General features: G+C 43.9%; 1 protein-coding gene and 1 long non-coding RNA gene across 2 annotated transcripts in view; one reads left to right on the top strand and one right to left on the bottom strand.

The window, feature by feature from the left end:
• Positions 1-362: 362 nt before the first annotated feature.
• Smlr1 (small leucine-rich protein 1) overlaps positions 363-17,722 on the bottom strand; it is a 21,513-nt gene continuing 4,153 nt past the window's right edge. Inside the window, exon 2 of the mRNA NM_001195606.1 lies at positions 363-728. Coding sequence (NP_001182535.1) covers positions 649-728 — 80 coding nt within the window. The 3' untranslated portion in view covers positions 363-648. The remainder of the gene's footprint in view (positions 729-17,722) is intronic.
• On the top strand, positions 5,050-15,094 carry LOC134482583 (uncharacterized). Its single transcript, XR_010058870.1, has 2 exons — positions 5,050-6,976; positions 11,828-15,094. It is a non-coding gene; the product is annotated as an uncharacterized LOC134482583 (long non-coding RNA).

Raw genomic sequence — 17,722 nt, 5'->3', positions numbered from 1 at the left:
CTCCTCGGGGGATTAGAGGAACACTTGGCTTCTCTTTCTTCCACACATATCACCTCATCAATATCTCTGCCACAGGGAAAGCTTCGTTGGTGATTGACCCATAGCTAATACTGAGATTCACGTGCTTGGTGCCACAGAGATGGGTTACATTAAAAGCTGGGGAAAGGAGAGACACAAGGTCAGGTCTTGAACACTGTCTGAAGCTACCATGTTTCAGACTAGCTAGAGGGCCAAGTAGAAGGACTCGTGGACAGCATCCACTGGGCTCCCTCAGAGCACCATCTTTGGCTAATTGTTTGATTCCTCTCAGGGTTTCCTTACTCTTAAAGGGAAAATTATATGAGATTTCATAGAGTAAGTTATATGGTGAGACCTAGGAATTTTATTTTAAAAATATTCCCTGCAAAGTAAATAAACATAGTCACAGTGAAGGAAAACTCATGGAATGCCTAGTACATTGAGCATGTTAAAGAGAAGTTATAAGTTCATGGTACTTTCCAAGGATCTGCCGTTAACATGGGCTCACACGGAAGTCCTCTGGTAGCACCTGATGTGTTCACTGTTCTTTCTCGTTGCCTGGTGGTTCTGTTGACTGCTGCTCTGTGACCTTTAATTCATGATGCTTTGTCCATTGCATGATACCAATCATCACCTTTGTCTCATTCTCTTGTGTGGGGAAGAACCAAACTTGTTCTGGTGACCAGACATCTGAGCTAGTTGTTCTTCAACTGAAAGAAAAAAAACACTGGTGAATTTGGAGACATCTGAGAGCCCGTTAGGAGCTACTGGCCACCCCGTGAGTTACAGAAGACCGGGTGTCTATTGTAGAATCTCACCTTCTTTGGCTTCCTTTAAAAAGTTGTATTAATATTTTCTCTGTGTGTATATGCATGTAGTCATGGACATGGCACAGCCCATGTGGAGGGCAGAGGACAACAAGGACTGGTCTGTTCTTCCACCATTTGCTCCCAGGGATTGGTCCCTGGCCATCAGGCTTGGTGGCAAGCACCTTTACACACTGCACTGTCTCTCTGGCCCTCCTCAGTCGCTCCTAAAATTGTCCCTGCTTAGGACAGATGTCACTGAATTAAAGATCATTAACGTCTTGTTTAGTGTATGTTTAGGTTCTCATGTCCAGTAACTGTGTGTGGGCCAGGGGTTGGAGGTAGAGGTATTAGGAAAACAGAGTTTCTGCCCTTTCTCCTTTCCCAAAATACACTTGGGAATATGCCATCCTTAGACAAGGCAACTCTTTTACTGGCAATTCTTGCAACTCTCCAGAGCCTGTGAATTCCTAAGTTAACACCGCTCTTTAAATACTAAAATCCTTAGGCAGCGCACTACTTATGCTGATTTACTAAACCAGTGGCATTTTCCAGTCCCCACTTTCCAGATCTCTAACAGCAGCACAGCCCCTCGCTCATCCCTCCCACCAGTGACCTACTCCCATATGTTTGCCTTGCATACAACCTTCTCGCCGACCGCCGATCTTCAACTAGTGTGTCAGCAACCAAATTTGACTTTAACCCTGAGATCTCTGTTAAGATCTAAATATACATTCTGTAGATGCTTCTGGCGCACGCGCGCACGCGTGCGCGCGCGCACACACACACACACACACACACACACACACACACACACACACAGAGACATACACTCACAAGTATTTGTTCCTGACAGCAACCTACATTGATTTCCAATGCCATGCGTATGAAATTGACCTTGACCATATTCTTGGTATCTACACCAAGTTATGGCATCAATCCCTCAAGATGTACCTGGTAAACATTCTACCTGGCTTGGATCCTTCCGAGATCCCTTACTTAACATACTTAGGAAATGCTCTGGGTTTTACATGAGGATATATCCAGGCTATGTGAGCCACAGTACTTAATAGTCAACATTTGTTCAGCAGTCGTGTACCAGATACCCTGGGCTAAGTTTGCATGTGTTTAACTTGTCTAATTCTTGCTGTGACATAAATTGGTCACTTCGTAATTCATGAGTGAGCAGAGAGAGACCATGATAATGCAGTTTTCCCCAAACTACAGAAACGGATGTATTCAGGATTTGATACCAGGGTTTGATAACCTGACTTTAGAGTCTGTGCTTTCAGCCACTGGGTTACATTGCTTTTCCACATAGATGATTTGCTATTTCAAATATATTCCTTTGAGATAACCCTGGACTCAGATTATGAACTCATTGAAATAGTAATTTCTTCCAGAAGTGTATAAGAAGTGCTTTAAATGCAGGACTAAGATATACATTAGAGAGCTGAAGGTGGGCAGCCCAAATAGAAGAGTGAAAGGAGACAGCTAAAAGAACAGAGACTGGGATGAGGGAGATGAGCTTAGCCAGCTGTGGTCAGTCATCCAGCCAGTGACAAAACTGTTCACTCTGCAGAGAATAAGAGAAGTGGAATTTGCCTTTGCAAAAAGAGCTTGCAACTGGGCTATCAGTTTAATCCCTGAAGTCTTTTGGGGAGGATGTGCAGATTCAGCAGGTGGTTTGGAAAGCATCTGAGTTTGTTATGGAGAATTCTGAAAGCAATAAGGATTTTCTTTGTTGGGTGAAGGAAGAGTCTTCCTGGCATGGGGTAGATGTTTATGTGAATTACCCTCCCTAGGACTCATTTGTGTTTCTTTTATATTAAAATATCAACCCACCCAAAGCTTTTGGAAGCATTCTTTCCTTATTTACAGACTTCCCACAGTTGCCAGTAAGTTTATTTGCTTGACCCCCCTCCCCCCACAAGAAACAAGCAAACGATGCACTCAGCTCATAGGAAGCCTGCCTGGTAGTGTGTGGACTGAGAAGGCTAGCACTGGAGGCAGGCTGCTGAGATTCATCTCTTGCCTACTGCTTTCCAGGCGAGTCACCTTGGGGTGGCATAATTATTCTAAGACAATTTTTTTTCCATCCCATCCTCATACACTTCCCATCCCATCCTGAAGTGCCCAGTTGTCTAACATTCTAGGAAGCTCACAAGCTGGTTTTCTGTTTTTCTGGACTTCTGGGGTTCTATGAACACACCAGTTAATCTGTCAATGTCCTGCTCTTTATAGAAGCAAAATGGGAATTGGTACACTTGTAGCTCTTGGTAGAAGATAAACTATATGGCATTTGCCTATATGTTTATGATTTTGAAGTGGATGTTGTTAAATAGGGGTACAAACTGGTGATGTTTTAATCTGTGGCCTAAGGATCTAGTTTGCCCTCTTAACTGCAGAGGGACCGGTACTACACACCCTTTGGGAAATGACTACAGGAAGAACTACAGTTTTTAAGCTACAGGCCAGAGGCAAGACTTCCACTATGTTTGATAACTGATGCACACACTTGTCCCCCTGTAAGAAACAGTGCTTCCACTGTCTCCAGCTTCCCATACTCCCTTCCCTGCCCACAGCCTGGGTACACTTTATTAGGAGCCAGCAAAAGAGAGTGACAATGAAGAAGGTGGTATATTTCACCACTGGGTGGTCCGTAGGTGTTCAGAGGATCCTGCTTGGTGACAGGTGACACTTTGGAAAAGATGTAGAAGTAAAAGATTAGGGTTTAGATTTGGCTAGGTTCAAGGGCAGAATTCGGCCTTAACTTGGCCTGAGGCCAATATCAGAAACAAAGTTAACATCTCTGGTGTTAGGTTATTTTTTTTTTTTCTGATGAATAATTTTGGCTTTCTAAATGCAAAGTCGTTTCCTCTTGAACTAAAGTTTTTATAGTTGAAAGTCTATCCCAGTGCCTAGGGCAAACCAAAGTACATAGTAGTGCTTTACTTTGGTTTGCCACCAAAAATTTACCCACACCCACTGTGAGGTCCTAAAGCTCTAGGGCCAGATGGGGGCTTTAAGAACAGAACTGTGGATCCTTCCAGTTTTTGCCTGTACCTGGAGCTAAACTGATCCCACAGCTCTCTGTACCCAAATCTCATGGGGGGGAGAGAGGGACTGTCAGAAGTGCGGACATTCCTGAGAGCACAGGGGAGACCACCACTTCTGCTCACATTCCTGGCATAAGAGGAACCAGTCTGGAGCCCTCTGGACACAGGAACTGAGGAGCAGTCTGGGACAGGATCCTTCCAGTTTCCACTTGGGCCCAGAGCTGAGCCTGTGACACAGCTCTCTGTACCCAGATCCCACTGGGAAAAAGCCAGTCTCTAGGAGTGCTGACACAGGCTTACAGATAGAACAGCTAACACCAGAGACAACAAAATGGGGAGAGGCAAGTGCAGGAACCTAAGCAACAGAAACCGAGACTATTTGGTATTATCAGAGCAAAGCACCCACCAAATATCCCACCAAAGCAAATACTGGATATCTCAACATACCGGAAAAGCAAGATTTGGATTTTAAAATCACATCTTATGATGATGATAGAAGGCTTTAAGAAGGACATAAATAACCCCTTTAAAAAAACACAGGACTAGGGGTTGGGGATTTAGCTCAGTGGTAGAGCGCTTGCCTAGCAAGCGCAAGGCCATGGGTTCAGTCCCCAGCTCCAAAAAAAAAGAAAAGAAAAAAAAATACAGGACGAGGCAGAAGGAACACCCATTCAGAGCCTGCCCAACATGTGGCCCATACATATACAGCCACCCAATTAGATAAGATAGATGAAGCAAAAAAGTGCAGGCCGACAGGAACCGGATGTAGATCTCTCCTGATAGACACAGCAGAATACAGCAAATACATAGGCGAATGCCAGCAGCAAACCACTGAACTGAGAATAGGTCCCCCGTTGAAGGAATCAGAGAAAGGACTGAAAGAGCTTGAAGGGACTCAAGACCCCATATGAACAGCAATGCCAAGCAACCAGAGCTTCCAGGGACTAAGCCACTACCTAAAGACTATACATGGACTGACCCTGGACTCTGACCTCATAGGTAGCAATGAATATCCTAGTAAGAGCACCAGTGGAAGGGGAAGCCCTTGGTCCTGCCAAGACTGAACCCTGAGTGAACATAATTGTTGGGGGGAGGGCAGTAATGAGGGGAGGATGGGGAGGGGAACACCCACATAGAGGGAGAGGGGGAGGGGTTAGGGGGATGTTGGCCCGGAAACCAGGAAGGGGAATAACACTCGAAATGTAAATAAATACTCAAGTTAATAAAGATAAAAAATTTTTAAAAAATTAAAAAAATAAAGATAAAAAAGTATTAAGGTCATATTATTTTATATTTACTTAAAAATACATATAATACCCCTTCTGCCCATCATTTAAAAAAAAAAAGAAATTCAGGACAATACAGGTAAACAAGTAGAAGCCCTTAAAGAGGAAACACAAAAATTTCTTAAAGAATTACAGGAAAACACAACCAATTAGGTGAAGGAATTGAACAAAACCATCCAGGATCTAAAAATGGAAGTAGAAACAATAAAGAAATCACAAAGGGAGACAAACCTGGAGATAGGAAACCTAGGAAAGAGATCAGGAGTCACAGATGCAAGCATCACCAACAGAATACAAGAGACAGAAGAGAGAATCTCAGGGGCAGAAGATGCCATAGAAAATGATGACACAACAGTCAAAGAAAATGCAAAACACAAAAATCTCCTAACCCCAAACATCCAGGAAATCCAGGACACAACGAGAAGATCAAACCTAAGGATAATATGTATAAAAGAGAACAAAGACTCCCAACTTAAAAGGCCAGTAAATATAGTCAACAAAATTATAGAAGAAAACTTCCCTAATCTAAAGAGATGCCCATAAACATAAAGGAAGCCTACAGAACTCCAAACAGATTGGACCAGAAAAGAAACTCCTCCTGTCACATAATAGTCAAAACATCAAATGCACAAAACAAAGAGAGATATTAAAAGCAGTAAGGGGAAAGGGTCAAGTAGCATATAAAGGCAGACCTATCAGAATCACACCAGACTTCTCGCCAGAGACTATGAAAGCCAGAAGATCCTGGACAGATGTCATACAGACCCTAAGAGAACACAAATGCCAGCCCAGGCTACTATATCCAGCAAAACTCTCAATTAACATACATGTGGAAACCAAGATATGCCATGACAAAACCAAATTTACACAATATCTTTCCACAAATCCAACCCTACAAAGGATAATAGATGGAAAACTCCAACACAAGGAGGAAAAATATACCCTAGAAAAAGCAAGAAAGTAATCTTATTGCAATAAACCCAAAAGAAAAGAGCTATACAAACAATTCTACCTCTAACAACAAAAATAACAGGAAACAACAATCACTATGCCTTAACATTAATGGACTCAATTCCCCAATAAGAAGACATAGACTAACAGACCGAATATGTAAACAGGACCCAGCATTTTGCTGCATACAGGAAATACACCTCAGTGACAAAGACAGACACTACTGAAAAGAAAATTATACGAATTCTAGGTTTATAAATATAAAAATTAAAAGAATAAACCCCAAAAGGCCACAGACCCAGGGCTAAGCCCTGCAGCCAGGACTAGCAGGCCATAAAGATAAAGGAGCACAGGAAACACTGTTCAGGCAGGACTGACAAGCCATAAAGAAAAGGAATGCAGGAACCAGCCTGAGTTAATGGGACTGATTCATGGGACGTCTGGCAGGAAGACATCTCCCCCCAGCTCACTGAGGGCCATCCTCCGGCCCCTGATAAGCCCCTGACTTCTAGCACGTACTCTTTCTGCTTTGTTCTCACTGCTATGTTTGAATGAGCCAATTGTATGTAACCACGCCAAAACCCCCTAGCCTTCTCTATATAACCCTCTGACTTTTGAGTTTCGGGGTCGACACCTCTGTCTCCTGCGCGGGATACGTGTCGGCCCGGAGATCTCTGTAATAGGTCTCCGTAATAAACCTCACCTTTGCTTATTACATCCAAAATGGTCTCTCTGTGTCTGGGGTCCGCGATTTCCCAAGACTTGAGTAAGGGTCTCTCTGCGTGGGATCTTTCATATTTATGGGGGCTCGTCCGGGATCTTCGCGACCACCCCAGACTCCGAAGACCCCTTGGAGGTGAGTTAGATGTTTGTCTGAGTGTTTCTGTGTGAGCGGCGCCGCATTTGTCAGTCTGTGTCTGTCTCTGTTTTGGTTCCACCGTGTGTGTGTGTGTATATGTGTGTCTTAATACTGGTCAGTGTTAAGAGGACAGATGGGTATTCCTGCCCTGTGGTAAGAGGGCAGATGTGTGTTCCTGCCTTGTGCTGAGAGGGTGGATGTGTATTCCTGCCCTGTGCTAGGAGGGTGGATGTGTGTTCCTGCCCTGTTCTAGGAGAGTGGATGTGTATCCCCACTCAGTGCAGCTGCCTTTGTGGTTCGTGAGGACCCTCTGGCTGCGGAAGGGGGGACGCCCCGGGCCCGCAAGGCTGCAGCCCCTGGAAGACGTTCCACGGGCGGAGAACAGTCGGGAGAGCCCGGCTATGGACAGTCAGGAGGACCTGACTCTGGTTTTCTGGAACAAAGGAGATGGAATGCTCCTTTTACCTAGGCGGGAGTGGACGAGGAATCCCACTCCGTCAGAGGTCGAGTTCGGCTGCCTATTTAAATATAGGCACGGACAAGTGTGCTTGGTCGTTAGGACAAGAGGACACTCTGGAATCCTGTTGGGAGGTGGAATCAGATGGTCCATCTCATCCCAAAAGCAGCTAAGGTTAAGCTGCAGTTTGGGCCACGTACTGAAGGTACCAGGCATCTGTGAAAGTTGGTTATAAGATGCTTTGTCTTGATATTGTTTGTCTGGCTTGTTTTCTGTGGTATTGTCGAGTGTCTTTTTGGCTTTTGTTTCGTTTTTGACTTTTGGACTGACGACTGTGTTTGAATTTGGACTGATGACTGTGTTTAAAATCTTGGACTGACGACTGTGTTTGAAATCATGAAACTGTTTGCTTTGTTCGTCATAGAGTTTTACTTGGTCCTCTTGGTGCTTAAGTTAAGAGTTAAAAATAATTTGCTTGAGAAAAATTGTTTTCTGCCAGGGAGTTTTGTCTTTCTCTCTTGAGCCTCCTCCCCAAGGAGAGATGCCCCTCCCTTTACTCCCCTTGATCAGCCTAGCTGCTGTTAACAGTTGTGTAAACAGACATTAACAAAAACCTTTAGGACAAAACCGCTCGTAAATAAAAAAGTTCCCCAGATTAGGCCTCCGGTATAAAACAAGTATAGTGAGTAAGAAACTTAATTTTATGGACCACGCTCTAGTGGCGGTGTGTTGGTTGATAGCCAATGTTAAGTTTTTAAAACATAGTGTTTTATCTGTGCTTGTGCTCCCAACACACAGTAGGGGGGAGCGAAATTAGCTGCGGAGCTGCTGCAGCAAGCATGGGGACTTCTCAAGTCTCACCCAATTTTTCTGGCTCTTCAGGAGCTGTTTAAAAGGAAAAGGCTTAAGATAAAAAGAAACACTATAGAGAGATTTCTTAGTGAATTACTACACCTTGGTTCGCGATCTCTGGGAATCTCATGGTGGACAGCTGAGATAAGCTAAAAAAAGATTTAAATTTTGCTTGGGAACAAAGAAATCTTAAAGGTGGAGTTTCAGCCGGTATGACACTTAGTGCTTAGCTGCCTAAAAGATCAGAAATGCTGTCAACAGGCTATAAAAAAGGGACAGGCTGTGTTAAAAATGCTACATAAAGAATAATCTAAAAAGGCTGAGAGTGAGGTGAGAGAGGACTCTAAGAAAAACAAGAACAAGAAAGGAATTTCTGCTTTTAGTGACCAGACCTTCAACTCTTGCTCACAGAAAGAGAGTGCTCATTAGAAGTTCTTTAAGGAGCCTGCCTTATCTGCTGGCCCTATTCCAAGAGAGGAGCCAGTCTCCAGCATTAAATTACTTTTCTCACTGGTCATCATTAGCATGGAGAATGCCTTTGATCCTATCCCCACAGCAGCCAGTTCCTGCCCCTGTGGTAGAAATGTCCCAGGTTGGGGGACAGAGAAGCCCCTAAAATAGTTTCAAAGAATCTACAACAAACTGTAAAGAACTTTGTTTTGTTTTGCCAGTTTGAATTTAGAATTCAGACTTTGGCTGTGGCGAAGGTCAGGATTAATGTTTTCTTTTCCATGGGCCTTTAGCCCACTGAGAAAGTTTGGTAAAGGGCTGCTACTGAGGTCCTGAAAGCCCCAGGTAAACTGGTTACAATTCTTTTGTCAGCTGCTTAGTATCTAACACCCAGGTTCTACCTTCTCTCCATCCTTTTGTTATTAGTTGTTACTGGAAGCCTAGTGCCATTTAGAGGATGGGTCTCTTGAGCGATAAAGCCACTGAGCTGGCACTAAAAAAAGGTACTCCTTAAGGGAAAATCTAAGTCCAGAGAGACAGCCGGTAACAGATAGGCTGCCCCTCTGCTCACTTTTCTGTTTCACAGACACAAGGTCTTTTTGTCCCAAGAAAGCCTCCTGGCTTAGCTGTGTGACTAAATGCTATTTGCCCTCTTCAGTGGACCTCTATTCTCAAGATTCCCTTGTTTTCTCACCATCCCATTTGAGATGCTTGTTAGTAACTGTTACAGGTCTTCTTTACCACCGAGGAAAGACGGAATCCTACTAGAGGCCAGAAAAAGTGTTCCAGAGATGGATAGAAGGCCCTCACTTCTGCCTGCTCTCTTCAGACGCCTAAAGGTAGGGAGTGCCAGGTCTGCTGCCAGGCTCCAAGGGTGGGTCTCTGAGGGGCTAGAAAATGCCCCACCAATCTGGCTAAGATAAAGAAAGGATATAAAAAAAAAAGTTACAAAAATTTGAAGGGTTAAGTTAAGTTGCTGAGAGTTAGTGTAAGTTACAGAGAAAGTAAGGTTAAAAAAGAAAGAGGTAAAAAGAACAGAAAGCTAGGGAAGAAAAGAGACAAAAAAAAGAAGTTAGAGAGCTAAAGAGAGATAAAAGACAAGAGAGGAACATATACTGGCCACAGTAGTTAGGGAACCTAGGAAGATAGTACCTGACAACAGAAGAGAATTCCTGGCTAAAGATCAGTGTGCCTAATACGAAGAAAAAGGACATTGGGTCAGGGACTGCCCCAAAAAGAACAAGAGGGGACACTGGAGAGCCTCTTGGTGCTGGCTATACACAGAGATAGAAGGGAAGCCCGCCCAGTTGTTTTGTGGATACAGGGACCCAATGCTCTGTGCTCCTATGCCCCCCAGTGGGCCAATATCCAAAGACCTTGAGTACAAAGAGCTACTGACAACGAACAATACTTATAGACTGCCCGAAGAACAGTGGACCTTGGCGTGGGCCGGGTAACCCACCCACTAATTCATGGTCATCCCTGACTGCCCCTATCCCTTGCTCATGAGAAAACTGTTCTCCAAAATGGCTTACGTGGGCTAAAATGGCTGGGTGAGGCCAGGTGTATGCATATCTACAGACTATAAATGTGGAGCTTAAGACCTGTCTCAGTGCACCAGTACCTGATGCTGGGAGATGTGTGGCTTAGTGCTTTTCGGCCTGAAACACATCACTCCTGCCAGCCGGGCACTAACAATTATCACCCAATTCAGGACTTAAACTGTGATAGAGTGGCTGATGTTTTGCCTTTGGATAGAGTGTCCCTAAAGATGGGACCACTGGTCAGCTGCCATGGACTAAATTCTCCACCGGTTGGGGACAATCTGGTCACCTTGCTGCCCAATCCGGACCTGGAGCCACCACAGCACGAGTGTCAAACACTGACAGAAACACATGGGTGGAGGAAAGACCTCTGCGACTGGCTGATTGACCCCTGCTGAAAGCCGAGGACCTTGTCCACAGACGGGAACAGTTCTCTTCATGAATGAAGGTCAGAGACAAGTGGGTGCTGCCATGGTGGACAACACAATGTCATCTAGAATGGCTAAACCCCAACCCCCCCAGCACATCAGCGCCACAGATGCCTTTGCCATCTCTTAGATGCCCTGATGAAGCCAACAACTGTGAGTACTATTCATTGCTCAGGATATCAGGAGGAAAGAGATTCAGTGACATGGGACAATAACAAAACAGATAAAGTGGCTATGCAGGAGCCTATCCTGGTTACAGGCCTACAAGAAACAGCCACTGAGAACTAGGATCGGACTAAGGGATGGCCTCACTTAGAATGTACAACAGAAGAAAAGGCCCAAGTTGTTTAAAAGATAAAAGGACAATGACACACTTGGGGAGAAAGCTATACCCCCCAAAGAACAAACAAAAGACTCACTTTGCCAAATTAAAAAATGGACTCATTTAAGAGATAAGAAGTTTGTCCAAATAGTTAAAATATATATAATAGACTTTAAGATTTTAGCCAAGAGAGACAGTAAAAAGTATAAGATATGTCAATAAGTAAATGCTTAACAAGCAAACAGGGCAAAGAGACCTAGAGAGTTTAATAAAAAGTCGAAGTGAACTTCACTGAGATAAAACCAAAAAAATATAATCACAAGTATCTCCTAGTGCTTGTAGATACTTTTTCAGGAATAGATAGAAGCTTTCCTCACCAAACGAGAGACGGCCTCTACAATCATCAAGAAGATACTGGAAGAAATCTTCCCCAGGTCTGGAATGCCCAAGGTAATCTGGTCAGACAACGGCCCTACTTTCGCCGCCAAGGTAAGCCAGGGTGTGGCCAAGTATTTAGAGGTCGATTAAAAATTACATTGTATTTACAGACCTCAAAGCTCAGGACAGGTAGAGTAAATAAATAGAACTCTAAAAGAGACCCTGACCAAATTGACCATAGAGACTGGCACAGACTGGGTGACACTCCTTCCCTCTTGCTCTCTTCAGAGCAAGAAATACCCCTTCCAGACTCAGCTTTACCCCCTTTGAGATCTTATATGGGGCCTCAGCTCCCCTGACTGTATTAGATGATGTTACTGAACCAACATGTCATAGTAATAATGATTTGTGTGCCAGGCTAAAAGACCTACAGGTGATACAGAAAGAAATCTGCTCACAGCTGACAGCAGCCTATGCCCCGGAGACCCCTGAGACATCCCATCAGTTCCAGGTCGGAAACAGCTACACTGAGCCCAGACACTCGAGCCTCGCTGGAAAGGACCGTACCTGGTGCTGCTGACCACCCTGACAGCCGTCAATTCTCAGCCCTCACCAGCCGTGTACTAGCTGTTAGGGCTGAGAGCTGGGACCTAGAGGGAAATTCAGTCATGTTTGTCCTGGGTTCCATCGAGATAGGTGTGGGGATAGGCTTGATTTCTATTACAAATGATGTAACATTACATATGTTAATACTCCTAACACTTCTTGGGACTGTGCCTCAGGGATCACTACCTATATAAGTTTAGAAGTTCTGAAAGACAGTCATGACCTTGGTGTATAGGTTTAGATAGTGTCCAGATAGAATCCTGATGCCAAAGACTTTTTAGCTGACCTCCAAGAATACCTAACCTCCCTCTCAGAGGTAGTCCTTCAAAATAAGAAAAGATTAGACCTGATATTCCTTAAAGAAGGAGCCTGTGTGCTACACTGAAAAAATGTTGCTTATTCAAGAGTAATTAAGGACTCCATAAATAAACTTAAAAAAGGTTAGACAAAAGACAGACAGGAAAACACATCAGAGATGGTTCGAGAGCTAGTTTAGTAGATCTCCCTAGATGACTACCCTACTCTCTGCTACAGCTGGGCCATTATTAATAATTTTCTTGGTTTTAGTCTTTGGCTCCTGCGTGACAAACAGGTTAATTGCTTTTGTTAAAAATTGAGTGGGTGCTGTGCGGTTGATGGTTGTGAGACAACAGTACCAGTCAGTTAGGACAACTGGTGTGACCAAATAAGACTTGATATCAAAATTCTAAGATTAGAATTATTTAATAGGAGAAGACGGGAATGAAAAGAAAATTATACGAATTCTAGGTTTATAAATATAAAAATTAAAAGAATAAACCCCAAAAGGCCACAGACCCAGGGCTAAGCCCTGCAGCCAGGACTAGCAGGCCATAAAGATAAAGGAGCACAGGAAACACTGTTCAGGCAGGACTGACAAGCCATAAAGAAAAGGAATGCAGGAACCAGCCTGAGTTAATGGGACTGATTCATGGGACGTCTGGCAGGAAGACATCTCCCCCCAGCTCACTGAGGGCCATCCTCCGGCCCCTGATAAGCCCCTGACTTCTAGCACGTACTCTTTCTGCTTTGTTCTCACTGCTATGTTTGAATGAGCCAATTGTATGTAACCACGCCAAAACCCCCTAGCCTTCTCTATATAACCCTCTGACTTTTGAGTTTCGGGGTCGACACCTCTGTCTCCTGCGCGGGATACGTGTCGGCCCGGAGATCTCTGTAATAGGTCTCCGTAATAAACCTCACCTTTGCTTATTACATCCAAAATGGTCTCTCTGTGTCTGGGGTCCGCGATTTCCCAAGACTTGAGTAAGGGTCTCTCTGCGTGGGATCTTTCAACTACCTCAGAGCAAACGCCTTGAAAACCATTTTCCAAGTAATTGGTCCCAAGAAACAAACTGGAGTAGCCATTCTAATATTGAATAAAATCAACTTTCAACTGTAAGCTATCAAAAAAGATAAGGAAGAACACTTCATACTCATAAAGGAAAAATCTACCAAGATGAACCCTCAATCCTAAATATCTATGCTCCAAATGTAAAAGCACACATATTCACAAAAGAAACTTTACTAAAGCTCAAAGCACACATTGCACCTCACACAATAATAGTGGGAGATTTCAACACCCCACTTTTATCAATGAACAGATCATATAAACAGAAACTAAACAGAGACACAGTGAAAGTAACAGAAGTTATGAACCAAATGGATTTAACAGTTATCTACAGAACGTTTCATCCTAAAACAAAAGAATATACCTTCTTCTCAGCACCTCATGGCACCCTCTCCAAAATTGACCATATAATCAGTCACAAAACAGACCTCAACAGATACAAGAAGATTGAAGTAACTCCATACATCCTATCAGCTCACCACAGACTAGGGCTGGTTTTTAATAGCAACAAAAATGATAGAAAGCCCAATACACATGGAAGCTGAAAAACACTCTAGTCAATGATAACTTGGTCAAGAAAGAAGTAAAAAAAAAATTAAAGACTTTTTAGAATTTAATGAAACTGAAGGCACAAGATACCCCAACTTCTGGAACACAATGAAAGAAGTGCTAAGAGGGGAAACTCATAGCTCTGAGCACCTCCAAAAAGAAACTGGAGAGAGCATGCACTAGTAGCTTGACAGCACACCTAAAACCTGTAGAACAAAAAGAAGCAAATACACACAAGAGTTAGAAAATTTGAAAATTCATTTGGAATAGCAAAAAACCCAGGATAGTGAAAACTATCCTCAACAATAAAAGAACTTCTCAGGGAATCACCATCCCTGAACTCAAGCAGTTGTGACAAAATCGTGATAAGAACTGTATGGTATTGGTACAGAGAAAGGCAAGCAGATCAATGGAATAGACTTGAAGACCCAGAAATGAACCCACACACCTATGGCCACTTGATCTTTGACAAAGTAGCTAAAACCATCCAGTGGAAAAATGATAGCATTTTCAAAAATGGTGCTGGTTCAACTGGAGGTCAGCATGTAGAACAATGCAAATCGATCCATTCTTAACGCCCTGAACAAAGCTTAAGTTCAAATGGATCAAGGACCTCCACATCAAACCAGATACACTCAAACTTATAGAAGAAAAAGTGAGGAAAAGCCTCAAACACATGGGCACTGGGTAAAATTTCCTGAACAGAGCGCCAATGCTCTAAGATCAAGACTTGACAAATGGGACCTCATAAAATTGCAAAGTTTCTCTAAGTCAAAGGACACTGTCATTAGGACAAAACAGTAACCAACAGATTGGGAAAAGATCTTTACCAATCCTACATCTGATAGAGGGCTAATATCCAATATATACAAAGAACCCAAGAAGTTAGACTCCAGAGAACCAAGTACTACTCAGCTATCAAAAACAATGACTTCGTGAAAGTCATAGGCAAATGGATGGAACTAGAAAATATCATCCTGAGTGAGATAACCCAGTCACAAAATAACACACATGGTATGCACTCACTGACAAATGGATATTAACCCAAAAGCTCAGAATACCCAAGATACAATTCACAGACCACAAAAACCTCTAGAAAAAGGACAACCAAAGCTTGGATGCTTCGATCCTTCTTAAAAGGGGAACAAATATTCATAGGATTAGATATGGAGACAAAGTTTGGAACAGAGACTGAAGGAATGGCCTTTCAGAGACTGCCCCACCTCAGGATCCAGCCCACATACATACAGCCACCAAACCCAGACAATACTGCTGATGCCAAGAAGTGCAAGCTGACAGGAGCCTGATACAGCTGTCCCCTGAGAGGCTCAGTCAGAGCATGACAAGCAGAAGCAGATGCGCACAGCCAGCTATTGAACTGAGAGTGGGGTCCCCAATAGAGGAGTTAGAGAAAGATTGAAGGAGCCGAAGGGGTTTGCAGCCCCATAAGAACAACAATTCCAACCAACCAGAGCTCCCAGGTACTAAACCACCATCTAAACAGTACACATGTCTCCAGGTGCATATGTAGCAGAGGATGGCCTTGTTGAGCACCGAAGGGAGGAGAAGCCCTTGGTCCTGCCAAGGCTGCCCCCCACCCCGCCCCAGTGTAGGGGAATGTCAGGGCAGGGAGGCAGGAAGGGGTGGGAGGTTGGGTGGGGGTAAGGGGATAACATTTGAAATGTAAATAAAAAATATCCAATAAAAATAAATAAAAAAACATAACTGTGTTCTTATGAATGGAGTAACAAGTAACGAGATTATGTGTTATTTTAAAAAGTAATTTGGATCTGTCTTTTAGGTGTATCCCTCTTGCTATGGGACCACAGAGTCTGTATTAGCAAGCGGTACCTCAATGGGGCCATATGACCTTGGACCTCCCTATCTTCAGAAGTATGAAAAATAACTTTCATTTTTTAAAAAAGCTACTCAGTCTGTGGTGTTCAGTCATAGGAGGAGAAAACTGCCCCAGGCAGATTCACAAATATTTGTCGAATGACTGACAACTGGTTGCTTTCTAGAGGTAGGATGTAAGTTCAGAGGAAGTTTTAAAACTGTTTAAGGGACTTCACTCACAGACTGGTCCTCGTGGTATGAGGTTACCAGTGCTACTGCCCACCTCCTGGGTTTAATCTTATCTGGAAAGCTGAAAGTTCTGAGAGGGAAGGGATATACTCATGGTTTTTGAAAATCCAGGATTAGGACAAGCTCATTAGCATGTCAGACCATGGAGGGCTGTCTTGGTTAGGGTTTACTGCTGTGATCAGGCACCATGATCAATGCAACCCTCATAATGACAACAGTTAGCTGGGGCTGGCTTACAGCTTCAGAGGTTTAGTCCATTATCATCAAGGCAGGAACACGGCAGCATCCAGGCAGGCACGGTGCAGGAGGAACTGAGAGTTCTACATCTTCATCTGAAGGCTGCGAGAAGACTGGAGGAGGGTCTTTAAGCATATACCCACAACCACACACCTACTCCAACTAGGTCACACCTATTCCAACAAGGCCACACTTCCAAATAGTGCCCCTCCCTGGGCCAAGCATATACAGTCCATCACAAGGGGTAAAGAGAGAGAAGGGATGGAGGTATACTAGTTATGTGCCCTCTGTGGCCACACGCTTCCAAGCACTTCCCCATCTGTTGACCCACAGATGTAGCTGTATAGTATTTATTGTGACTGGATCTCCTGGTAGCTTCCCGGGGGAGGCATTAGGCATCTGTGCTTAGGACAGATGGAGGTCACTATGCGACAGTTACAGGGTTATGTACACATCGGGCAGTTCTGAACTGAGCAGTGTGGTCCGCAACACTGTCCTGACTGGTTTTTATGTCAGCCTGACACAAGCTCAAGTCCTCTGAGAAGAGGAAGCCTCAGTTGAGAAAATGCTTCCAGAAGATTGGACTGTAGCCAAGACTATAGGGCAGCAGTTCTCAACCTGTGGGTCCGAACCCCTTTGGGAAAAATTTCACAGGGTTGCTTATCTGATATTCTGAACATCAGATATTTACATTATGGTTCGTAATAACAAAATTACAGTTATGAAGTAACTACTGTAGGACATTTTCTTAATTAGTGGTTGATTGGGAAGGACCCAATCTATTGTGGACAGTGCCTACCCTGGGCTAGTGGTACTGGTTTCTATAAGAATGAAGGCTGAGTGAGCCAGTAAGCGGTATCGCTTCATGGCCTCTGCATCACCCCCTGCCTCCCATCCTACCTAGTTTCAGTTTCCGCTTTCCCTTCCCTTAATGGACTGTGATTCAGGAAAAGTCACTCAGATAAGCCCTTTCCTCTTCAAGTTCATGGCGTTCCGTCACAGCGACAGGCACAATAACTAAGAGAACACTTGGTCTGCGCTGCCCCTGAAGCAGTGCAGGGTTGCCTGGCCACACTTCCAGCTGCAGGGTGGTCTTTCCAGGGTGTTCTGAGGAGCGTGATTTGCTTAGACCTCAAACTTATCTAAATATGAGGTAAAATACTGTGTACTCACTCGTGTTTCTCATGGTACAGATGTTTCCCCGGGGGATATGAAAAGCTGTGGAACCGAGCTGTCATCTTTTTATAGACTACATCCAATCTATTGTAACTGTTGAGCAGAGGCCACTGGGAGACTGAAATCCAAGAGGCTTTTGTGATCCGTTTGCCTCCTTTTGTGCTTGATATGTTTTTTTTTTGGGGGGGGGGACTGTACATTGTACGGTTTATCTTGCTAAAGAGGCAGCTGGAGATAAAACTTAAGTATGTGAAGAATGCAGGTCCTTGACTGACACCCACTTCTCCTCT

This window comes from Rattus norvegicus, chromosome 1 (genome assembly GCF_036323735.1).
Source record: "Rattus norvegicus strain BN/NHsdMcwi chromosome 1, GRCr8, whole genome shotgun sequence".
Lineage (NCBI taxonomy): Eukaryota > Metazoa > Chordata > Mammalia > Rodentia > Muridae > Rattus > Rattus norvegicus.
This window is presented reverse-complemented; position numbering and strand designations above follow the sequence as displayed.